The following is a 23,680-nucleotide window of genomic DNA, read 5'->3' on the forward strand; positions in this document are numbered from 1 at the left end:
GCCGCCGGAGGGTACCGCTCAGGCCCTGCTGGGCCGATTTAAATAATTTTTTTTTTGCTGGACGCAGCTAGCACTTTCCTAGCTGCGCCAGCACCCCGATCGCCACCGCCGCGCGCCCGATCGCCGCTATCCGGTGCGGCGCGCGCCCCCCCCCCCCAGACCCCTGCGCTGCCTGGCCAATCAGTGCCAGGCAGCGCCAAGGGGTGGATCGGGTCTCCCAATGACGTGCCGCTGAGCAGCGGCTATCATGTAGCGAGCCCTGGGCTCGCTACATGATTTAAAAAAAAAAAATTAAAAAAAAACTGCTGCGCTGCCCCCTGGCGGTATTTTTCATACCACCAAGGGGGTTAAACAACAAGATAATCCAGGAGTCCAAAGATGCAAACAAAAGATGTGCCTTTGCTGTCAGATGATACACAACCACCAAAAGACATTCGAGTCCACGGTTAGAGGAGACATCTATAACATCACACATAGGATGGACTGCTCATCAGACTACATCATCTACCTATTAACATGCCTTGGTGTAATTGCCTTCTTAAAACAGAAGGAAATTTGCAATAATTCAGCTATAAATGAACATTTGTGGTTACCTACAATGCACTACCACTAAATATGCAAATTATCCCTTTTCACCCTTGTAAGCCAAGCAAGCATCCAGAACCGCTGGTGTATAGCAAGCTTATAGCTTTAAGTTTTACACAGCCATATCAAACCCACATGTAGACAGCCTGTTTCGGACTTTTGGTCCTCATCAGTACATGGCAGGGATTGATAAGGCTATTTCATACAGCCTTATCAATCCCTGCCATGTACTGATGAGGACCAAAAGTCCGAAACAGGCTGTCTACATGTGGGTTTGATATGGCTGTGTAAAACTTAAAGCTATAAGCTTGCTATACACCAGCAGTTCTGGATGCTTGCTTGGCTTACAAGGGCAAAAAGGGATAATTTGCATATTTAGTGGTAGTGCATTGTGGGTAACCACAAATGTTCATAATTATAACTGAATTATTGCAAATTTCCTTCTGTTTTAAGAAGGCAATTACACCAAGCTTTGCTTCTTTAGTAGGAGGGCTTTTTGGTCCCTTTTATCCCCCTATACATTCCTAGTAGTTTGGGTCACCCTGAGCTGCTTGGTTACTCTATTAACATGTGGATGTGGCCTGCAATATATAGGGCGAACTACACAACTGAGAACAAGATGGGGGCAACATCGGCGAAACATCAACAAGGGTTTCACCAAACATGGACTATCGAGGCACTGTAAGGAAGCACACAATCAAGAGCACAAGGGAATAAAAGTCTGTCCAATCGAATATATACCCCCAGATACCCAGAATAGGAAAGAAAGACTCAAAGCACGAGAGATGTACTGGGTATTTAAGCTCAGGACTCTACATCCATAAGGACTGAACATCTGCCTCGAACACAACTTATAATATATTTCCCCATATATGGCTTATCCTCCACCTCCAGAAGCCTACACACCCAACATTCCCCCCTCCCCCATCCCTTCCCTTCCCTGCTCCTACCCCCTCCCCTTTCCCCTCCTATACCTCCCCCCTCCCTCCCCATCCCCTCCCTCCTTCTCCTCCCTTACCCATGGACATTCCCGACCCAGTTCCCACTTCCCTTCCCCTATTTCACATAGAGTATCCATCTCCTGTCTACCCCAACCCCCCCCCCCCCCATTCCAACCTCATACTCTACTAAATAAACTACATCATTAACATTATTGAAGTCCTCTAGAAATACATAGACTATGTACATACTAGAAAGGGCTCCTCCCTTCCTTCTGATAAGAAAGTGTACAAAAGAGCTCAGGACAGTAATACAATCTTATCTATGTTCTTACATTATTCAAGATCTATGAGTCATTATTGGTATGAGTAAAAATCCATTACACTTTTGGGGTCTCAACACCCCCGATTTTGTATATATTTATTTTTCTATATCTGCATGATACCTCTAATGTATATGGAATGTGGGAGCTCATTGATAATAGACACTCTCCTAATTTTTCATGCCGTTTTATAACTGTAACAGTTCCAGGTAGCTGATAATAAGGCACTATGCTGGTTTTTATTACACAGTTCTTTATCTGGCCACAAGATGGCAACAACATATTAGGTCTGACTGACTCCACGTACCTTCAGTCCATATACTCACTGAGAACAAAGTGCCTTACATGTTTATTTTAAATACATCTACTAGTGCTCTTTATTTTGGTTTATATACCACATCTCTTTTAACCAGATCCCCCCTTGTTGCCCTCCTCGTCACCTCCCTACTACAGCCAGCCATGCCCCAAACCAACATGGCGTTTCCTGATCCACGTGCATGCGCCCGCTCCCAGCCCCGAGACACAACCATACGTCAGAGGCCTTTGCCCATCCTCTCTCGAATACGAGGCTTGGCACGCATAGCGTTCCATTCCCTAGCCGCTTCACCTATCGGCTTGAGGCCCGGACCTAAACCACGCCCCCCTCCTACCCGATAGGCCTCCTCACTACGCACGCCCTCCGCCTGGGCCAATCCCAAAACCAATGTACATTTTTTAGATTACCGAACGGCACTCACGTTCGGAATGCCAAATTTTCAAAGGGAAACAAGAAGCATTACCAAACAACAATTACACAAGAAGAATCCCCCCGACAAACTACATCAGCAAAGAATGGATTATTATGTCAAAGAAAGAAAGACAGATATAGGGCAAGGGGGTCGAGGGGAAGGGGGCTATCCAAGAAGTGATATAAAATAGAAAAACCCACAGATGTCATGCCTTTAATGGGGGAGGGAGGGGTATTTAATCTGAGTCCCAGGGAACTCACATCAGTTGAACATACAGTACTCACCAAGGGTATGAAATTTGCACCAGGAGGAAAGCTTAACAAATTTGAGGCTTTTATAGGCATAAAAAAATTTATGAGGAAACTTTGTTTAAAGAAGTACTTCATGAAAAAGACTGTCACAAGTCCAGTAGTAAGCTCCACACAGGTAGATATATACAAACATTCAGGATTAAAGTGCAAATCAAAATTTAATCCAGTTCAGGAAGCCAGTAAAGCTATGAATTCCTTTGAGACACTGGTACTAGAAGACATCAAGAAAATCAAAACCTATTTCGTAGACAACTTATCTTCATCAGAAAGGCAAGCTATGAAGAAATTGCAAAATGACCATACTATTGTAATCAGGCCGGCAGACAAGGGAGGGGGTGTGGTTATACAGAGTCAAGAGCAGTATCATTTAGAGGCCACACGACAACTACACAATTTAGCCACATACCAACCATTAAAGATGGATCCCACACTCAAATTCCTTAAGAGACTGAAGGTTCTATTGGAAGAAGCGAGACAAATAGGGATCATTAATGAAGAAGAATGGGCATACCTTTATATAGATAACCCCAGGATCCCAGTTTATTACCATCGCCCAAAAATACATAAAGGGTTATCTGATCCACCGGGGAGACCAATCATATCGGGGATTGGCTCCATGACGTCCAACCTATCCCAATATGTCGATATATATTTGCAGGAATTAGTGAAGAATACTCCAAGCTACATCAAAGACACTGGACACTTTCTAAGGGTACTTGACCAATATACTTGGAAAGAAGACTATTGGCTGTGCACGATGGACGTTAGTTCATTATACACTGTGATTCCACACAATAGGGGAGTTGAAGCATCACAATTTTTCTTGCAAGAATCAGGAAGTTTGGAAGAGAATCAGGTCCAATTTATTTTGGACAGTATAAATTTTATATTGAAGCACAACTATTTTGCATATGAGGGTGAATTTTTCCTCCAGAGCACCGGGACGGCGATGGGGACGAGGTTTGCTCCATCCTTTGCAAATCTATATATGTCCCACTGGGAACGTTTTCAACTTTTTGGTCCCGGGGGCCCTGGTCCCTCCCTGGTGCTCTGGAGGAGATTTATAGACGATGCCTTCTTTATTTGGCAAGGTACCAGGACTAGTCTGGATACCTTTATTAGTTGGATCAATAATAATGACTACAACTTGACCTTTACAGGTGAGTGTAGCCAGCAACAGGTCAATTTTTTGGACCTAACAATATACAGAGAAGAGGGGTCCATACTTACAAAAACGTATCTGAAACCGGTGGATATCAATAGCTACATTAATGTAGACAGTTGCCATCATTTAAAATGGCTCATGAATATCCCAGGAGGACAGTTCCTAAGATTGAGGAGGAACTGCTCCAAAGTCACAGATTTTGAAGTAGAGTCAGCAGTTTTGCAGGACAGATTTGAAAATAAGGGATATGACAAACAGCTAATTTTAGGAGCCAAGGAGAGAGCAAAAAATACAGAACGACAGAAGCTTCTACAAGCTAGAGATACATCTGGGGACCGTAGGGATCAACAAGTGAATTTGATTATGCAGTATTCCTCACAAGCCCATAGAGTGAAGAATATAGTGAGTAAATATTGGCATCTATTAAGGGAAGATCCCCTACTCACCTCTATTTTACCAGAAAGAGCCTCATTGGTTTTTAAAAAAACACGGAACTTGGGGAATATTCTAGCTCCCACTATTAAATCTGACAAACCGAAAAAATTGAATGGGTATTTCAAAAAGTGTGGATTCTGCAGAGCTTGCCGTGAATCCAGTACACCGATAGAGAGGATTCACAACATCTCGTCAAGCAAAGAAACATTTAGAATCAAAGATGTGACAAATTGCGACACAAAGGGTGTTATATATGTATTAACATTAGTGTTGGGCGAACACCTGGATGTTCGGGTTCGGGCCGAACAGGCCGAACATGGGCCAGATGTTCGGCATGTTCGGCCCGAACGCCGAACTCAATGGAAGTCAATGGGACCCCCGAACATGGGGGCCCTATGGGGTCGCAGGCATAAGGGGGGAGCATGCCCCGGTCGCGGGGGGGGTCAGAAATTCCCCCCACCCCCTCCGCTAGCGCTCCCCCCTCTGCCCGCTTCCCCATAAAAAAAGTTATAGTACCTGGTGCCTGGTGGCTGGCAGTGGAGTGAGGAGGAGGAGTCCGAGTAGCAGAGTGGCGTTGAGGCCGGGCAGCGGGCGGTTCAGCGCTAGTACCCTTGTGGTACTTCCGCCCTTTCTCTGACCTCACGTCCTCTGCATACGAGGGTACGCATCACGCGTACCCTCGTATGCGTCATCACGCAGAGGACGTGAGGTCAGAGAAAGGGCGGAAGTACCACAAGGTACTAGCGCTGAACCGCCCGAACCGCCCGCTGCCCGGCCTCAACGCCACTCTGCTACTCGGACTCCTCCTCCTCCTCCTCCTCACTCCACTGCCAGCCACCAGGCACCAGGTACTATAACTTTTTTTATGGGGAAGCGGGCAGAGGGGGGAGCGCTAGCGGAGGGGGTGGGGGGAATTTCCGACCCCCCCCCCGCGACCGGGGCATGCTCCCCCCTTATGCCTGCGACCCCATAGGGGGGCAGTATTCGGCCGAACAGGGCCCTGTTCGGCCGAACAGGGGCCCTGTTCGGCCATGTTCGGCCATGCATTCAACAGTTCGGGCGAACCCCGAACAGTTTGGCCGAACACCACCAGGTGTTCGGCCGAACTCGAACATCACCCGAACAGGGTGATGTTCTGCAGAACCCGAACAGTGGCGAACACTGTTCGCCCAACACTAATTAACATGCCCCTGTCAAAAACATTATGTGGGAAGGACTAAGCGTGCTTTAAAAGAAAGATTAAGTGAACATTGTACTAACATCATAAAAGGAAATAAAAAACATCCTCTCTCAGAACATTATAAGAATAATCATGGTTGTTCCTTTAAGGGAACGAGATTTTGCGCAATAGAACAAGTGAACAAATCTTGGAGAGGTGGAGATTATTTATTAGAAATGGCAAGGAAAGAAACTATGTGGATCTATAATCTTGGATCCCTAATTCCGCATGGACTAAACAAAGATTTGGATTTACATGCATTTGAATGATAAGTCTATGGAGGCAAGGCTATATAAGCAAGTCTCTGATCCCCTATTGCAACCTAGCTTTGAGAAAGGGAGGCGTTCCTCCCGAAACGTCAGCCGTGGTTGCCCTAGTGACGTCACAACAGAAGGGGAGAGGAGACGTGCTGAAGCTGCGCAGCTGCCGACTCCACTGGACAACACGGAAGTGCTATCCCCCATTAGCCCACAACATCTCCTGAATCCGGAACTCCAGGGAGCCGGGCAAACCAGCCCGACAGCAGCGCTAGTCTAGTCTCTCTCACTCTGCCGCCGGCCGGGGCGGGTGAGATAGAGCGGCTCCCCACCACAGCGTTCAAGTACAAGCATCTAACCAGGACGGGTGAGAAGTACCTTAGAGAGCTACTGTATAAGACCTGCATATTTGATCATCAATTGCTGCATCAAAACACTTTCAAGCACTGGACACTTTAATTAGAGTGAACCTGCATGATCTCAACAGCTGCTGTATAAGCACTGTATCTTCACATCAACAGATCTGCATTTCAATTCATCAATTATCGCACTAACACACTTTGAAAGCATTGGACACTTGAATTAATACAAGCCTGCAGAACTGCAACAACTAATATAGAAGCACTGTCTCTTCACCTTAGCGAGTATCCAGTGCTTTACCTCACTAGGATAGTAATCACAGGAGGGAATCATCAATAACCCTGACAGACACTCACTGTAATAAGTGAATGTATCAAGCCAATCCATTATATTTTATATAATTTGTTTTATGAATTTTAGGATAATATTCAGGAGAAGCATCAACATTTTTTATTTATTAAAATTATATATCAATTGCTAATCTAGCGCAGTCTGTTGTTCGTATATTTTAGAATTCAATTTAAGGGGTTGGGATCCCTTTTAACAGGACGTGCAGCACACCATCCAGGGCGCATCACTATTTGACAACTTATAATATATTTCCCCATATATGGCTTATCCTCCACCTCCAGAAGCCTACACACCCAACATTCCCCCCTCCCCCATCCCTTCCCTTCCCTGCTCCTACCCCCTCCCCTTTCCCCTCCTATACCTCCCCCCTCCCTCCCCATCCCCTCCCTCCTTCTCCTCCCTTACCCATGGACATTCCCGACCCAGTTCCCACTTCCCTTCCCCTATTTCACATAGAGTATCCATCTCCTGTCTACCCCAACCCCCCCCCCCCCCCCATTCCAACCTCATACTCTACTAAATAAACTACATCATTAACATTATTGAAGTCCTCTAGAAATACATAGACTATGTACATACTAGAAAGGGCTCCTCCCTTCCTTCTGATAAGAAAGTGTACAAAAGAGCTCAGGACAGTAATACAATCTTATCTATGTTCTTACATTATTCAAGATCTATGAGTCATTATTGGTATGAGTAAAAATCCATTACACTTTTGGGGTCTCAACACCCCCGATTTTGTATATATTTATTTTTCTATATCTGCATGATACCTCTAATGTATATGGAATGTGGGAGCTCATTGATAATAGACACTCTCCTAATTTTTCATGCCGTTTTATAACTGTAACAGTTCCAGGTAGCTGATAATAAGGCACTATGCTGGTTTTTATTACACAGTTCTTTATCTGGCCACAAGATGGCAACAACATATTAGGTCTGACTGACTCCACGTACCTTCAGTCCATATACTCACTGAGAACAAAGTGCCTTACATGTTTATTTTAAATACATCTACTAGTGCTCTTTATTTTGGTTTATATACCACATCTCTTTTAACCAGATCCCCCCTTGTTGCCCTCCTCGTCACCTCCCTACTACAGCCAGCCATGCCCCAAACCAACATGGCGTTTCCTGATCCGCGTGCATGCGCCCGCTCCCAGCCCCGAGACACAACCATACGTCAGAGGCCTTTGCCCATCCTCTCTCGAATACGAGGCTTGGCACGCATAGCGTTCCATTCCTTAGCCGCTTCACCTATCGGCTTGAGGCCCGGACCTAAACCACGCCCCCCTCCTACCCGATAGGCCTCCTCACTACGCACGCCCTCCGCCTGGCCGTCTCCACTTCCGGAGACCACACACATTTAAACCTAAAGGTAAACCTGAAAAGCCATCGGCTTGGCGCTCAGGCTCTCCTAGCTCCGTCATAAGGTAAGATACCCTAATAGCTACCTTACAGGCTAGCGCCCGCACTTGGTCCCCACTTAGGCGGAACTACCCTTATCTGGCAGATTAATACCCCCCTACAGACACCCACATAGAGACCCGCAAAGGGACCCACCTGAAGAGGTTATACTTGTTCTGGTCCCAGGCTACCCTCCCAATCTGGCTAATACTACCCCTGGCATCCCTACATATCCTACTAGGATCTTACTTACTAGGATCTTCCTACCCCGGGCTTCCTTACATAATTTACAGGCATTCAAACGACATTATTACGTCGTACCTATCTCTACCCACCCAGGAACTCTGGGACTATACTCGCGCTACCTCCCTCCCCCCTACAAATGCTCTCCGGTACAGACAGGGACATACATATCCTACCTATCCCCGGTTAGGATCTCCTCGTGCTCACCTAATATATCCATATATACATACACAGCTTCGATTGTTAGACAGTTTCCCCCACACTACCTTTTTGGCATATATGTACACCCTACCTCTCTTTCTCATATAGCTCTTAGCATGTACATTCTCCCACTGCCTATATTTATTGGCCGCCTGCCCCTCTCTCCCCCCCCCCCCCTCCTGCTCTAGGCTCATTGTATAATTATTTATATTTTTTCATACTCACATATCCAATTTAAGATATAGATCTCAACACAACTAATAGGTTAAACACACACTCTCTCCAATAATCACCCATAACATCATCAGATAGCATTTTAATGGTTATTTTTAATGGTTACTTTTATTACTTTTATTTTGTGTCTTGTTATTATTACTTGTTTCTTTTTCGTATGCATACTACCATGACAAAGTGCTGGATCCCATGGATTCTAAAGGTCGATTGTTGTAACCTATTTATTTATTTAAGAATATCTTACCTATATTACCGTATGTTATCTTTCATGTTTTCATAACTCTCAGCGCTTCATTGATTTCAATTATTTGTTTTAAAAGCACCTGTATTTGACCTGAGGAAGCGGCTTGGACCGCGAAACGCGTTGTCTATTGTGCTAAATAAAACCTTCTTAACCCCTTACCAAGTGGAGTCTCTTTGTATAAAGGGAACACTGAATACATTACTTGGGCACCTCCTTCCCCTTCGAAAAACGTCTACACTGGGGTTTTGGGTTGGGCTGGTCATACTGTAACGATTGTGGAACTTCCTCCGTGATCAGCGCACAACACGTGCGCTGATACGGCGGAAATCCTCCACAAGCGTATAATTGCAGGAACCCAGCAAAAGGTGCTACGCACCCGTAGAGGGAAATTCCTGTCGGCAGATGGCGTTGTGGAGTGCAGAGGAACCAATCCTCTGTACCTCCACAAATGCCAGACAGAAATTGTACGAAGCGCAGAACGCAATCGCAAGAGAAGCGATTGCGAATGAGAACGAGCAAAGGGACAGGTTGTATGTGTGTGCACCAAACTAGTCGTCAACCCGCGACGGTGCACACACCACAGCAGATAAGAAGTAGGAACGCGATCGCGAGAGGTGCGATCGCCAGACGTGACACATGGCTACAGCAAGGCGGAGCACAAGAGTAGCAAAGGCACAGCAAATCATACAATGAGGAGATACGGAAAATAACAAACGCTAGCTAACCGCGAACACCGCACTCATTCGCAACAGTGCACGCGGTTATGCGCAGTCTCCACATGATAAGCACAATAGAGACAAGCACGCCTAACTAACCATCGACAGACAAACATGAAACAGAGGACGCGAACGCTTGCTTAACGGTTACCTCACCGAGCCACCAGCAAGCGTTCGTAGCAGACAAGACAGAAACACGAAAACAGGGACAAGCGAGAGATAGGATCCACAGCACTAGCGAAAGTGGCTAGCGCGATCCAGGAAGACAGAACAGAAGGATCCACAGCACTAGCACAGGATGCCAGTGCGATCCAGGTAGACAGAACAGAAGGATCCACAGCACTAGCGCGAAGCGAGTGCGATCCAGGCAGACAGAACAGAGTAGCAGACCAGAAGGATCCACAGCACTAGCGCAGGATGCCAGTGCGATCCAGGTAGACAGAACAGAAGGATCCACGGCACTAGCGCAAAGCGAGTGCGATCCAGGCAGACAGAACAGAGTAGCAGACCAGAAGGATCCACAGCACTAGCGCAAGGCGAGTGCGATCCAGGAAGGCAGAACAGAAGGATCCACAGCACTAGCGAAAAGGGGCTAGCGCGATCCAAGGAGACAGAACAGAAGGATCCACAGTGCTAGCGCATGATGCTAGTGCGATCCAAGTGAGACAGATCAGAAGAGATAGCTGGTAGCAACCGCTGCACCAGCTATACTCCAAGAACAGAGATCAGAACGATTTCCTGTCGACCACTGCTGGGACAGTACAATCGCAACAGAACAAACAAAACAGATAAGCAATCCTATCTGCACTAGAGAAACCTGCCTAGCGCAGTTTCAGGAATTACTCTAAGCTGATCTTCAAACAAAGAGCAAGGCTGACACTCCTCCAGGAGTGTTACACAGGACTAAATCCTTATGACCAGCCAAGCATTGTGGGAAACACATAGTACTTATAGTACACGCCTCCAATGAATGTGGCCAGGCAATTTGCATGACAACGTATGCAAATTCCTCAGCAAGCACAAGCTGCAAAACTGACAGAAGGTCTCCTTTCCAGAGTCCTGCAGCATGCAAACCTAAACAATGGTCAAAAGGCTGCCTGCCTGCGCAGGCAGCTAAGCGGATTCTCACAACTACCACCCAAATGACCGACATGCCCTCAGACCTGGGGAGCTGGGGAGCTCACCCACAAAATCCATGGATAAGTGGGTCCATGGCTCACTCGGGGTGGGCAAGGGCTGCAACATTCCCACAGGTGCCAGCAGGGAGGGCTTACTCCTCGCACACACCGCACACTCTCTAACAAACTCCTTACAATCGGCTGCCAGAGAAGGCCACCAAGCGCATCTGGCTACAAGGTCCTGTGTTCTGGAGGCCCCAGGGTGTCCCGCATGTGTGAGTGGACCATCTGCAAAATCTGAAGACGAAATGGCAGTGGAATAAACATTACCCCTTTGGGCTTCCCCTCCGGGACGTCCTGCTGAAAGGGACCTAAAGTCTCTGTCCAATCTTCAAGTCTCAGTTGTTGCTAGTACCAGTTTCTGTGGGACAATGGTCTCTGGGGGGGAGGGCTGTGCTGTCTCCGGCTCAAAGCATCTAGACAGGGCATCTGCCTTAATGTTTTTGCTCCCTGGGGTGTACGTAATTATAAATCTGAATCTCGAGAAGAACAATGACCATCGAGCCTGACGGGGGCTTAATCTCTTAGCTCCCTCGATGTATTCTAAATTTTTGTGATCAGTGTAAACTGTAATCGTATGTTCTGCTCCTTCCAACCAATGACGCCATTCTTCAAAGGCCAATTTGATGGCCAGGAGCTCCCTGTTGCCTATATCGTAGTTTCTCTCTGCCGGAGAGAACCTACGAGAAAAATAGGCACATGGGTGCAATCTACCCTGCAACCCTGACCGCTGGGACAGCACAGCCCCTACCCCGACCTCCGAGGCGTCCACCTCAACAATAAAGGGATAGGAAGTGTCAACGTGTCTCAGGATGGGTGCCGAGCAAAACAAATCTTTCAAAGTGGAGAATGCATGCAGAGCCTCTGGAGACCAGTGGGTAGTATCTGCCGCTTTCTTAGTGAGACAGGTGAGGGGTGCAATAACAGTGGAGTACCCCTTTATGAACCTTCTATAGTAATTGGCAAAGCCTAAAAATCTCTGAAGAGATTTTAACCCCACTGGTTGAGGCCATTCCAACACAGCAGAGACCTTGGCAGGATCCATAGACAGGCCCGAGGTGGAAATTATGTACCCTAAAAAGGTGACAGATGTTACCTCGAAGAAGCATTTCTCCAATTTAGCGTAAAGCATGTTTTGCCTTAGTTTGTCCAATACAAACTTGACGTGTGTCCTGTGCTCAGAGAGGTTGCTTGAAAAGATAAGTATATCATCTAGGTATACTAACACGAATTTGCCCAATACCTCCCTGAATACCTCATTAATCAGTTCCTGGAAGACGGCCGGGGCGTTACACAGCCCGAAGGTCATCACCAGGTACTCGTAATGCCCGTCGGGCGTGTTAAAGGCCGTCTTCCATTCATCGCCCTTTCTCATCCGCACCAGGTTGTAGGCACCCCGTAAATCCAACTTTGAAAAGATCTTAGCGTCGGTAATCTGTGTAAACAAGTCATCTATCAGGGGCAAAGGGTAGCGATTCTTCACTGTGATTTTATTCAGGCCCCGGTAATCAATACATGGCCGCAGGCCTCCGTCTTTTTTCTTAACAAAAAAGAACCCTGCGCCAGCGGGCGACCGGGAAGGGCGAATGAACCCCTTGGCTAAATTTTCACGAATGTACTCCTGCATGGCCACTTTCTCTGGCCCAGACAAATTGTAAAGATGACCCCTAGGAGGCATACAACCAGATCGGAGATCGATGGGGCAATCAAACGGGCGATGTGGAGGTAATTTATCAGCAGCCTTGGGACAGAACACATCGGAATACTCGGAATATTGTACTGGTACCCCCTCCAACTGAATCCTGGTCTGGCCCAGTGTCACTCTTCCTAAACACTGCTGAAAACAGTGAGTTGACCAGCTAGTTAGCTGACCAGTAGCCCAACTGATCTGTGGAGAGTGTAAGTGCAGCCACGGCATGCAAAGGATGACTGTGGAGGTGGTCATGCGTAACACAAAAAACTGCAGTTTCTCCTTATGTAGCACCCCTATAGTGACTTCCACCTCTGGTGTCTGAGACAGTGGATGATTACTTTGCAGGGGGGAATCATCTACTGCCGTAACCTGAATGGGTGGTTTTATCGGGGTGAGCCGAATACCCAATTTCTTTGCAAATTCGAAATCCATAAAATTAGCTGCAGAGCCTGAATCAACAAAAGCCTCAGAAACCTCAGTTTTATCTTCCGACGTAACTGTACAAGGAAGAAGTAACCGTTTATCTTCTAGGGGTAAAAGCCGCGTGCCTAGGGTGTTACCCCCTACAACTCCTAGGCGATAGCGTTTCCCGGCTTGTTAGGACAATTACGTACTCTATGACCCCCCTCTGCGCAGTAAAGACACAGCCGCTCCGACATCCTACGTCTTCGCTCCACTTGGGATAGTTTCGACCGACCAATTTGCATTGGTTCGGGTGGAGGCGAGACAGGGGGAGGTGGAGTTACTGGAGGCGCAGCGTAGGACACCATTCTTACATGACTACTACCCCGGGTCTGTTTCTGATAGCGCAGTCTGCGGTCGACTCGAATGGCCGATGAAATGGCCTCATCGACTGTTTTAGGTTCAGGCAAACTTAACATGAGATCTGAAACCTCATCTGACAACCCTGATAAGAAACAATCTAAGAGGGCAACCCTGATAAGAAACAATCTAAGAGGGCATAGGTGTCCCACCTGGCTGAAACTGACCACCTCCTAAATTCTGCTGCGTAATCTTCGACCGGACCCTTGCTTTGACGCAAAAGCTTGAGCTTCCGCACAAGAGGTCGCAGCAAGGTCTGGGTCGTTGTAAATTACCGCCATAGCTTTAAAAAATTCATCCACTGAGGAGAGGGCCAAATCTTCGGTGGGCAAACTGTATGCCCACGTCTGAGAATCGCCTGATAAAGTCTTAATAAATGTGACCCTTTGGGTCATAGTTCCAGAAGATCGGGGTCTCAACTCAAAGTAAGATAACACTCTACTTCTAAAATTTCGGAAGTCAGATCTGTCACCAGAAAATTTCTCAGGTACAGGCAAACGTATGTCAGAGCTAGGAGGGGATCGCACCTCATCCAATGCTGTCTGGAGGGTTTGTAAAGAACCAGACAAGGCTTCAATCATAGTCTTGTGACTACCCAGCACTTGGTTGATGTTTTCCACCGAAGTGGCAAGTGCGCCCAGACGGTCAGTGTGTGCGTCCATTTGCATTTTTGGTCTGCCGTTCTGTAACGATCGGTGTAACACAGAGAGGATCTGATTACCGGTGAACTGCAGTCTCACCAGGAATACAGAATATACCTGATTATTGGTGATCTGCAGTATCACCGATAATCAGATATATCTACTAACCTCTGGACACCAGAGAGAACAAGTGAGTGTTTTAGATGCAACAGTATACTTTGAGTACTTCACCAGAAGTATGTTCCTTCCTATGGCCTAGACTCTCCCGGGGGAGGAGCTAGGCTGAGTGTAGGAAGGACAGAGCGTGAGTGACACCCGAGAGGGAGGGTGTCACTAACAGATCTGGGAACTGCCTCTAACAGTAAGGCCCGTTCTGGAGGTCGGCAAGCCAGGTCGTCAACACACAGACAGATAAGGTACAGATTCAGGAGACAAAATACAGAATCCAGGTACGAGCAGAGTTTGGCAATAGGATATCAGAAATAGCAAGGTACAGAATCAGAGTTCAGAGGAATAGTCAGGCAGGCAGAAGGTCATAACAAATAATACAGATCAATATTCCTAACGCTAAGGTGTGAGTTCCTTGATCATCAACACCTTTGGAAACTTTGCTAGAACACAGATACAGACAAGGTCTGAGTGCTACCACGTAGTGATCGCAACGGCAGACACCAGAGAAATGACCAGCATCCAGTATATATACTATAGCGCTCACCAGCGCCACCCCTAAGTGCTGGACCAATGGAAGGTGGTGAAAATGTCAGCTGACCCGCTTGGTCAGCTGACTCTTCTCTGGCTGTCATATAAGCTCTGCCTCTCAGCGCGCGCGCGCGCGCGTCCTTCTGAACCTGTGTGGACTAGCAGTCCCAGCCACACCAGATATGTCTTGCAATGTAACCGCTGATTCAGGCGCGGCTCTCTCTCCAAGCAAGCGGCGGTCTCCCCGCGTCCAACCACAATGTCAGCAGCTTTGCCATGCGTGCAATCCGCTGCATCCAACGCGGACTCCACCGCTCTGCCCATGCGGCGGTTTCTTCGCGTTGTGCCGCCATGTTAGACGCGGAAACAGCCGCCTCACTCTGAGCCCTTGCGGCGGCTTTTCCGCGTTTCCTCACATGCATGTTGTAAATTGATAACAAACAGTCATAATAAAAGATGTTCTAGAGCAGCTGAACGGCGCTGGAGGAAAAGTAACACAAGTGAGGACTTCATCTCATATACAATTGCCTTGAACAATTTCAGAAATGCACTCTCTGTGGCAAAAAAGGCCTATTTTTCTTCCCTAATATCCGCCCATTTGCACAATCCAAAACGCTTGTTCAGCACCTTCAACTCCGTTCTCCATCCCCCTCCTCCTCCTCCTTCATCTTGCTTATCAGCTGAAGAATTTGCAACATACTTCACTGATAAAATTGACAAAATCAGAAGTGAATTCTCCACGCAGCCCTCAAATCCCACCTCCACACCTCCCATTGACTGCTCTCCAACTGCCTTCTCTCCACTCTCTGAACACTCTCTCTCCTCTGTAATTGCCAAAGCTAATCTAACCACCTGTTCTTTGGATCCTATTCTCTCCTATTTCATTCCGCAGCTATCCTCATCTCTCTTGCCTGCACTAACAACGCTATTTAACTTGTCCCTCTCTACTGGCATCTTTCCGTCCCCACTCAAAAAAGCTGTTGTGACACCACTACTTAAAAAACCTTCTCTAGATCCTACCACACTTGCCAACTACCGCCCAGTGTCACTTCTCCCATTTGCATACAAACTACTTGAACGCCATATACATGCAGAATTAAGCCATTATTTATCTGCTAACTCCCTACTTGATCAGTTCTAGTCTGGCTTTCGCTCTAACCACTCCACGGAAACAGCCCTTACCAAAGTGGCCAATGACCTTCGTGCAGCCAAATCCAAAGGTCAATTTTCCATACTCATCCTTCTTGACCTGTCATCAGCATTTGATACTGTCGACCACACCTTACTCCTACAAATACTTTCAAATGTAGGAATAAAGGGCCTTGCTCTCACATGGTTATCTTCCTACCTCTCTGGAAGGTCCTTCACAGTCTCCTCCTCAGATCAGATCTCTTCTCCTCATGCTTTGTCTGTCGGGGTTCCTCAAGGCTCTGTCCTTGTTCCCCTCCTCTTTTCTATCTACATGCACGGTCTTGGTGATTTAATCAACTCATTCGGGTTTCAATACCACCTCTATGCAGACGATACACAACTGTACCTCTCTGCCCCAGACCTTAGCTCCCTCCTTAAACGTGTTCCTGACTGCTTGTCTGCTATATCCTCCTTCATGTCCTCTCGCTTCCTAAAACTTAATATGAGTAAAACTGAACTAATAATTTTTCCACCGTCTCTGTCCACCTCCCTGCCTGAAGTAACAATAAATGTTAATAACACTCCCATAACTTCAGTTCCCAAAGCTCGGTGCTTGGGGGTGATATTCGACTCATCTCTCTCTTTTATTCCTCATGTTCACTCCATAACCAGCTCCTGCCATCTCCAGCTCAAAAACATATCTCGCATCCGTCCTTTTCTCACTCAAGATACAACTAAAATGTTAATACATGCTCTTATAATTTCTCGTCTGGACTACTGCAACATACTACTCTGTGGACTACCTTCTAACAAACTGGCCCCGCTACAGTCGGTACTGAACTTAGCTGCTCGTCTCATTCATCTTTCTTCTCGATCTTCCTCTGCCGACCCTCTTTGTCAAGCTCTTCACTGGCTGCAAATTAACCAGAGGATTCAGTTCAAACTCCTAACCCTAACCTACAAAGCTCTCCACAATCTCTCTCCCCGGAACATATCCTCACTAATTTCCAGATACAAACCCAATCGCAATCTCAGATCGGCACATGATCTTCTGTTGTCCTCCTCTAGAATCAAATCCTCACATTCACGTTTACAAAACGCACTTCACCCCTCCTCTGGAATGCCCTCCCTCAACACATACGTCACTCGCCAACCTTTGTTGCCTTTAAACGTTCTCTAAAAACACACTTGTTCCGACAAGCATATGCGCCACCTTAGGCCACTTCCCTTTGTCCTAAAACCAAATTGCACTCCTACTAGGTATCCTAAAACACAAAGCCTCTATATATTTGCTGCATACTACCCCTCCTCCTGTTTCCCCCCCATTCCCTTTAGATGGTAAGCTCGCAAGGGCAGGGTTCTCTCCCCCTTTTGTTTCTTGGTAACCATTATACATTTTATTCATCATGTTAATTTTATCACTGTCATTACCAATTCTATAATTCGTTTTTGTATCGTTCTTTGTATTTTGTCACTTATTATGTATCTTGTATTTTGGTGTACACCATTGTCTGTATTATAATGTACCCCATGTTTGTTTCTTACTTTGTACACCGCCACGGAATATGGTGGCGCTTTATAAATCAATAATAATAATAATAATAATTTATATTTCTGAAAGCATTCTTTGTTAACAGCATTTTTTTTCACACCTGCCTAAAAGTTTTGCACAGTACTGTATAGTATATATATATATATATATATATATATATATATATATATATATATATATATATATATATATTTATACATACACAGGGTGGGCCATTTATATGGATACACCTTAATAAAATGGGAATGGTTAGTGATATTAACATCTTGTTTGTGGTACATTAGTATATGTGTGGGGGCAACTTTTCAAGGTGGGTGGTGACCATGGCAGCCATTTTGAAGTCAGACATTTTGAATCCAACTTTAGTTTTTTCCATAGAAAGAGGGTCATGTGACACATCAAACTTATTGGGAATTTCACACAAAAAATAATGCTGTGCTTGGTTTTAACATAACTTTATTTTTGCATGAGTTATTTACAAGTTTCTGACCACTTATAAAATGAGTTCAATGTGCTGCCCATTGTGTTGGATTGTCAATGCAACCCTCTTCTCCCACTCTTCACACACTAATAGCAACACTGCAGGAGAAATGCTAGCACAGGCGTCCAGTATGCGTAGTTTCAGGTGCTACACATCTCGTATCTTCACAGCATAGACAATTGCTGACAAAAGTCTAAGGGGGTCAGATCGGGTGACCTTGGGGGCCATTCAACTGGCACACGACGACCAATCCACTTTACAGGAAACTGTAGCTATGTAATTATCTAGATAGAAACACTCGGTAATTAAATTAAATATATCATATAGGAGACACACACAGTGATATTTGAGAAGTGAAATTAAGTTTATTGGATTTACAGAAAGTGTGCAATAATTCTTTAAACAAAATTAGGCATGTGCCTAAATTTGGGCACCACAAAAAATAAATTATATTAATATTTAGTAGATCCTCCTTTTGCAAATATTAAAGCCTCTAAACGCTTTGTGTAGGTTCCAATGAGAGTCTGGATTCTGCTTGAAGGTATTTTGGACCATTCCTCTTTACAAAACATCTCCAGTTCATTCAGGTTTGATGGCTTCTGAGCACGGACAGCTCTCTTTAACCCACACCACAGATTTTCAATTATATTCAGGTCTGGGGGCCGAGATGGCCATGCCAGAACGTTGTACTTGTTCCTCTGCATGAATGCCTTAGTGGATTTTGAGCAGTATTCAGAGTCGTTGTTTTGTTGACAGATCCAGCCCTGGTGCAGCTTAAGCTTTGTCACGGATTCCTGGACATTGGTCTCCAGAATCTGCTGATACTGAGTGGAATCCATGTGTCCCTCAACTTTGACAAGATTCCCAATCCCTGCACTGGCCACACAGCCCCACTGCATGATGGAACCACCACCATATTTTACTGAAGGTAGCAGGTGTTTTTCTTGGAATGCTGTGTTCTTTTTCCTACATGCATAACGCTCCTTGTTATGCCCAAATAACTCAATTTTAATTTCAGCAGTCCACAACACCTTATTCCAAAATGAAGCCGGCTTGTCCAAATGTGCTTTAGTATACCATAAGCGGCTCTGTTAGTGCTGTGGGTGGAGAAAAGGCTTCCTCTGCATCACTCTCACATACAACATCTCCATGTGTAAAGTGCGCTGAGTGGTTGAACAATGCACAGTGACTCCATCTGCAGCAAAATGATGTTGTAGGTCTTTGGTGCTGGTCTGTGGGTTGACTGACTGTTCTCACCATTCATTGCTTCTGTTTATCCGAGATTTTTCTTGGTCTGCCACTTCGAACCTTAACTTGAACTGAGCCTGTGGTCTTTCATTTCCTCAATAGGTTTCTATGGAAACAGACAGCTGACATCTCTGGGACAGCATTCTGAATCCTTCCCCTAAACCATGATGGTGAACAATGTTTGTCTTCAGGTCATTTGACAGTTGTTTTGAGACCCCCATGTTGCTACTCTTCAGAGAAAATTAAAGGAGGAGGGAAACTTACAATTGACCCCCTTAAATACTCTTTCTCATAATTGGATTCACCTGTGTATGTAGGTCAGAGGTCACTGAGCTAACCAAGCCAATTTGAGTTCCAATAATTAGTTCTAAAGCTTTTGGAATCAATAAAATCCTCCAAGTGCCAAAATGCCCAAATTCATGCACCTGCCTAATTTTATTTAAACAATTATTGTGCACTTTCTGTAAATCCAATAAACTTAATTTCACTTCTAAAATATCACCATCTGTGTCTCCAATATGATATATTTAACTGACATTTTTTATAGTAACAACCAACGATTTATACAGGAAAATCATGACTATTAAAGTTGCCCAAACGTTTGCATCCCACTGTACATTATATATATATATATATCCTTAACATTTTATAAATATCAAAATTGAGATAGGTTTTCTATATGATAATGACCATGCTTTTCTAACTAAATAGGAAAACTGGAATAGTGCTATTGTAATCTAAACTGAATACCAAAGTGTTGTACATAATTCAGCTTACCTTTTGGAAGCAAAGGAATAAGCCTATCAAATGTATTTGCATTATCCAACCAACCATGTAGGCAAAGAATGGGGCAGCCATCATGTGAGCCCCAGGCTTTAGCTGCCAGGTGTCCCCAGGGTACTTTAAACTGCAATTCTGAAATAAAGTGAAACATGAGAACATACATGTTCATTGTTTTGTTTTTTAAATAGTTTTTATTGGTTTTATCCATTTAACAACCCTCCTTAGTCCAAAGAGTAACATAGTTTTTCCATAACATTACATCATATAAGGATATAATTATCCCTATGTTTCACTCTCTATTCCCTAAATCATATCCAATAACTCGTTAATTATTATTTCATCCTTCCTCTCCCCCCTCCCCTATCACCGACTTGTCCAATTCCAATTTCACTATTGTACACGTATCTTCCAATTTCCATGTATATATTCCATTCCAGAATCATGCTTTTAACTTTCCTAGACATCCCAAGAGTTCCTTCTGTATATACCAAGCTGTAGATTGATAGATTGAAAAGGTTTCATAAATGTCTGCATCTCTACAGTATCTAAACTATTGATAATAACATTTTTCCAAGTCGCAAATAAACTTTTGGTCTCCTTGTTCATGTCTGTTTCCAAATTACCTAAATACAACATATGCAGAAGTTCCTGTTTAATATCCCAAATACTAGGTAAACTTGGATATATCTATTTATAATACAAAATCTTGTGGGCCGCAAGTGTCAGGATCACTTCTGTAGCCTGCCCTGTTGGTTGCAGTTCCACTGAAACCAGGCTGTTCTGAGTTTCCTGCATGCATATTGTTGCATAATATTGCTTGCATTTGTAATGAGAATCCTTTCCTTCTGCTGTCAGCTTGCAGCCTTCAATCAGACAAGTACAGGATTGAGTGATTACCATTCAGGTGTATGGTAATTTGCATGTCTGCTACCACTGGCTGATGTTCATAGAAAAGCCTGCTCCTCCTTTCAGATGTCCCCCGTCATAGCTATCAGCTCTGCCTTAGCTGGTTGTTGGGTCCCTCATGTGAATTGTATATTGCATTTTTTAACCTTGTCTTTTCTGCTTGGACATTCGCTGTACCCGCGGGGGTTCGGTGAAGTCCTATCGATCTTGATAGCTTGCATTCTGCCATCACCACGTTTGTGACTGGTAGTATTCCTGCTGTGATTGTAGCAGCAGTTGCCATTAATTACGCTCCTTCTTGTTTGTTTTGTACATGCCAGTGTGGATGTTTGCTATTGCTGGGGCAGCAATTAGATTGGCAAACAATCCTCCTGCCTGTCTGGTCTTGCTAGTCCTGTTCCTGTGGACGTAACTATAAGCTGCGGCTGCTATTACTTACGCTCCTACTTGTTTGTCTTGTCCGTGTCAGTGTGGATGTTTGCTATCGCTGGGGCAGTGATTAGATTGGCAAGCATTCCGTCTGTCTGTCTGTTGTCTGTCCTTGTTACTCAGTGTGGTGGTCATCAGATGCTCAGTGCTGCGGTCGCACTGTACAACCATTGTGTCTTATTTGTGGCGGTTGTCGGAAGCTCAGAGCAGTGGCCGCTCTGAACAATCTTGCTCCCTTGTCCATAGCTCCTAGTGTGATCTGTGTAACCTCCTCCACAAGAGCATTCTGCTCTACTACCTAATATCACCCAGCTGCATAGTCTTATTGGCTCTTGGTGATATGTCTGCCTTATACATCAGCTTGTATGCCTTGCTCGTCCTAATTTGGGTCAGCTAGTGGTGTGCCAGGCAGGGACAGTTTAGGTGTTAGCTAGTGGTGTGCCAGGCAGAGACAGCTAGGTGAAGAGCGAGACCTCTAGCCTGGGGCATACACGCTGACTCCGAAAGTTATAGCACCAAATCTTACATTATGACGGCCCAACACAAAACCACTTGTAGGAGGCCTCTGACACAGTGTGTTATGGTTCCTTGTTTCTTGAAATATTTGAAAAGCTTGACTGTGAAACAGCAAGCAAATTTTTGCCTGAATGTGTTAGATTTTTGTCAAACTCAGAGTTTCAAGCTACACCTGTTTCTACCTGGGCTGATCAGATGGTTTACATCCTGTTTAAAGAAAAACTTTTTGAATGGGCAGATGATGTTTTGGATCACACTACTAGTCACAGAGAGGGGTGATTGTCAGTAAGAATGCATAATCAAGCTGGAAACACTAGGGAGGAGGGCCCTGCCAGAGGCTTTCAATCTAAAGGGTGGGGGTGGAGACAATAGGTGCATCTTTTGAGAGGGTGTCTAACAGAACATATTATGGTGCTGGTGTAGGGAGGTATGCGAGCATTAGAAGGTGAGTCTTGAGAGCTTGTTTGAAGGTATTAAAGGTGGGGACGAGTCTGATGGCTGGTGGGAGTGAGTTCCAGAGAGTAGGGGCAGCCCTGGTGAAGTCCTGCAATCGTGCATGTGACTGAGATATGCGTGGTGCGACTAGGCGCAGGTCATTGGAGGATCGGAGGGGGTGGGCTGGTATGTGCCTGTGGACCAGATCAGAGATGTAGGTCAGGCAGGTCTTGTGCACTGATTTTGCACAGGATTTTGAAATTGATCCTTAAAGGGAACCTAAACGGAGAAGGATATGGATTTTTCCTTTTAAAATAATACCAGTTGCCTGAATTGCCTGCTGATCCTGTGTCTCTAATACTTTTAGCCACAGTCCCTGAACAAGCATGCAGATCAGGTGCTCTGACTGAAGTCAGACTGGATTAGCTGCATGCTTGTTTCAGGGTGTGATTCAGCCACTATTGCAGTCACAGAGATCAGCTGGACTGCCAGGCAACTGGTATTGTTTACAGGAAACATCCATATGACTATCAGTTAAGGTTCCCTTTAAGCTGATGGGGAGCCAGTGTAGGGCTTTACAGAGCGGAGTTGTAGAGGCACTGCGCTGAGAAAAATGTATCAGTCTGGCTGCCGCATTCATTACCAATTGAAGTGGGGCAGTACAGTTAGAGGGGAGGCCAGACAAAAGAGAATTGCAGTAGTCTAGGCGGGAGATGACAAGGGCGTGGATAAGGAGTTTAGTGGTGTCAGGGGACAGGTAGGAGTGGATCTTGGAGATGTTGCGGAGGTGGAAGTTGCAGGATCTGGCAATACCTTGGATGTGGGGTGTAAAGGATAATTCAGAGTCCAGGGTAACACCTAGACAGCGGGCTTGGGAGGTAGGGCGGATGGTAGAATTTTTGATAGTGAAGTGCAGATCTGGGAGGGGTGGGAATATTAGAAGCTCAGTCTTGTCCAAATTAAGCTTTAGGTACCTGACGGCCATCCAGGAGGAAATGGATGTGAGGCAGGTGGAGACCTTGTCTATGGTAGAGGAGGAGAGATCTGAGGTGTGGAGGTATATCTGGGTGTCATTGGCATACAGGTGGTAATTGAAACCCATGGAGGAGATGATTTTGCCAATTGAGGCAATATAGAGTGAGAACAGTAGTGGTCCTAGGACGGAACCTTGAGGAACACCAACTGAGAGGGGTGTACATAGTTATTTGAGTTGAAAAAAGACTTACGTCCATCGACTTCAACCAGAGTACAAAGTACAACACCAGCCTGCTCCCTCACATATCCCTGTTGATCCAGAAAAACCCTTACAAGGCATGATCCAATTACCCCCAAAAGGGAAAAAAATCCTTTCCGACTCCAGGTGGCAATCAGATAAAATCCCTAAATCAACATCACTGGACATTACCTAGTAATTGTAGCCATGGATGTCTTTCAAAGCAAGGAAAGCAT

The 23,680-nt window shown here is 45.4% G+C and overlaps 1 protein-coding gene across 3 annotated transcripts in view; it reads right to left on the reverse strand.

Annotated features, from left to right (window-relative positions):
- Positions 1 to 23,680, reverse strand: part of SERHL2 (serine hydrolase like 2) — a 1,569,464-nt gene that overhangs the window by 1,217,077 nt on the left and 328,707 nt on the right. For all 3 annotated transcript variants that reach the window (XM_068240234.1, XM_068240233.1, XM_068240235.1), the window contains exon 3: positions 19,940 to 20,077. In XM_068240234.1, coding sequence (XP_068096335.1) covers positions 19,940 to 20,077 — 138 coding nt within the window. The remainder of the gene's footprint in view (positions 1 to 19,939; positions 20,078 to 23,680) is intronic.

This window comes from Hyperolius riggenbachi, chromosome 6, assembly GCF_040937935.1.
Source record: "Hyperolius riggenbachi isolate aHypRig1 chromosome 6, aHypRig1.pri, whole genome shotgun sequence".
NCBI lineage: Eukaryota > Metazoa > Chordata > Amphibia > Anura > Hyperoliidae > Hyperolius > Hyperolius riggenbachi.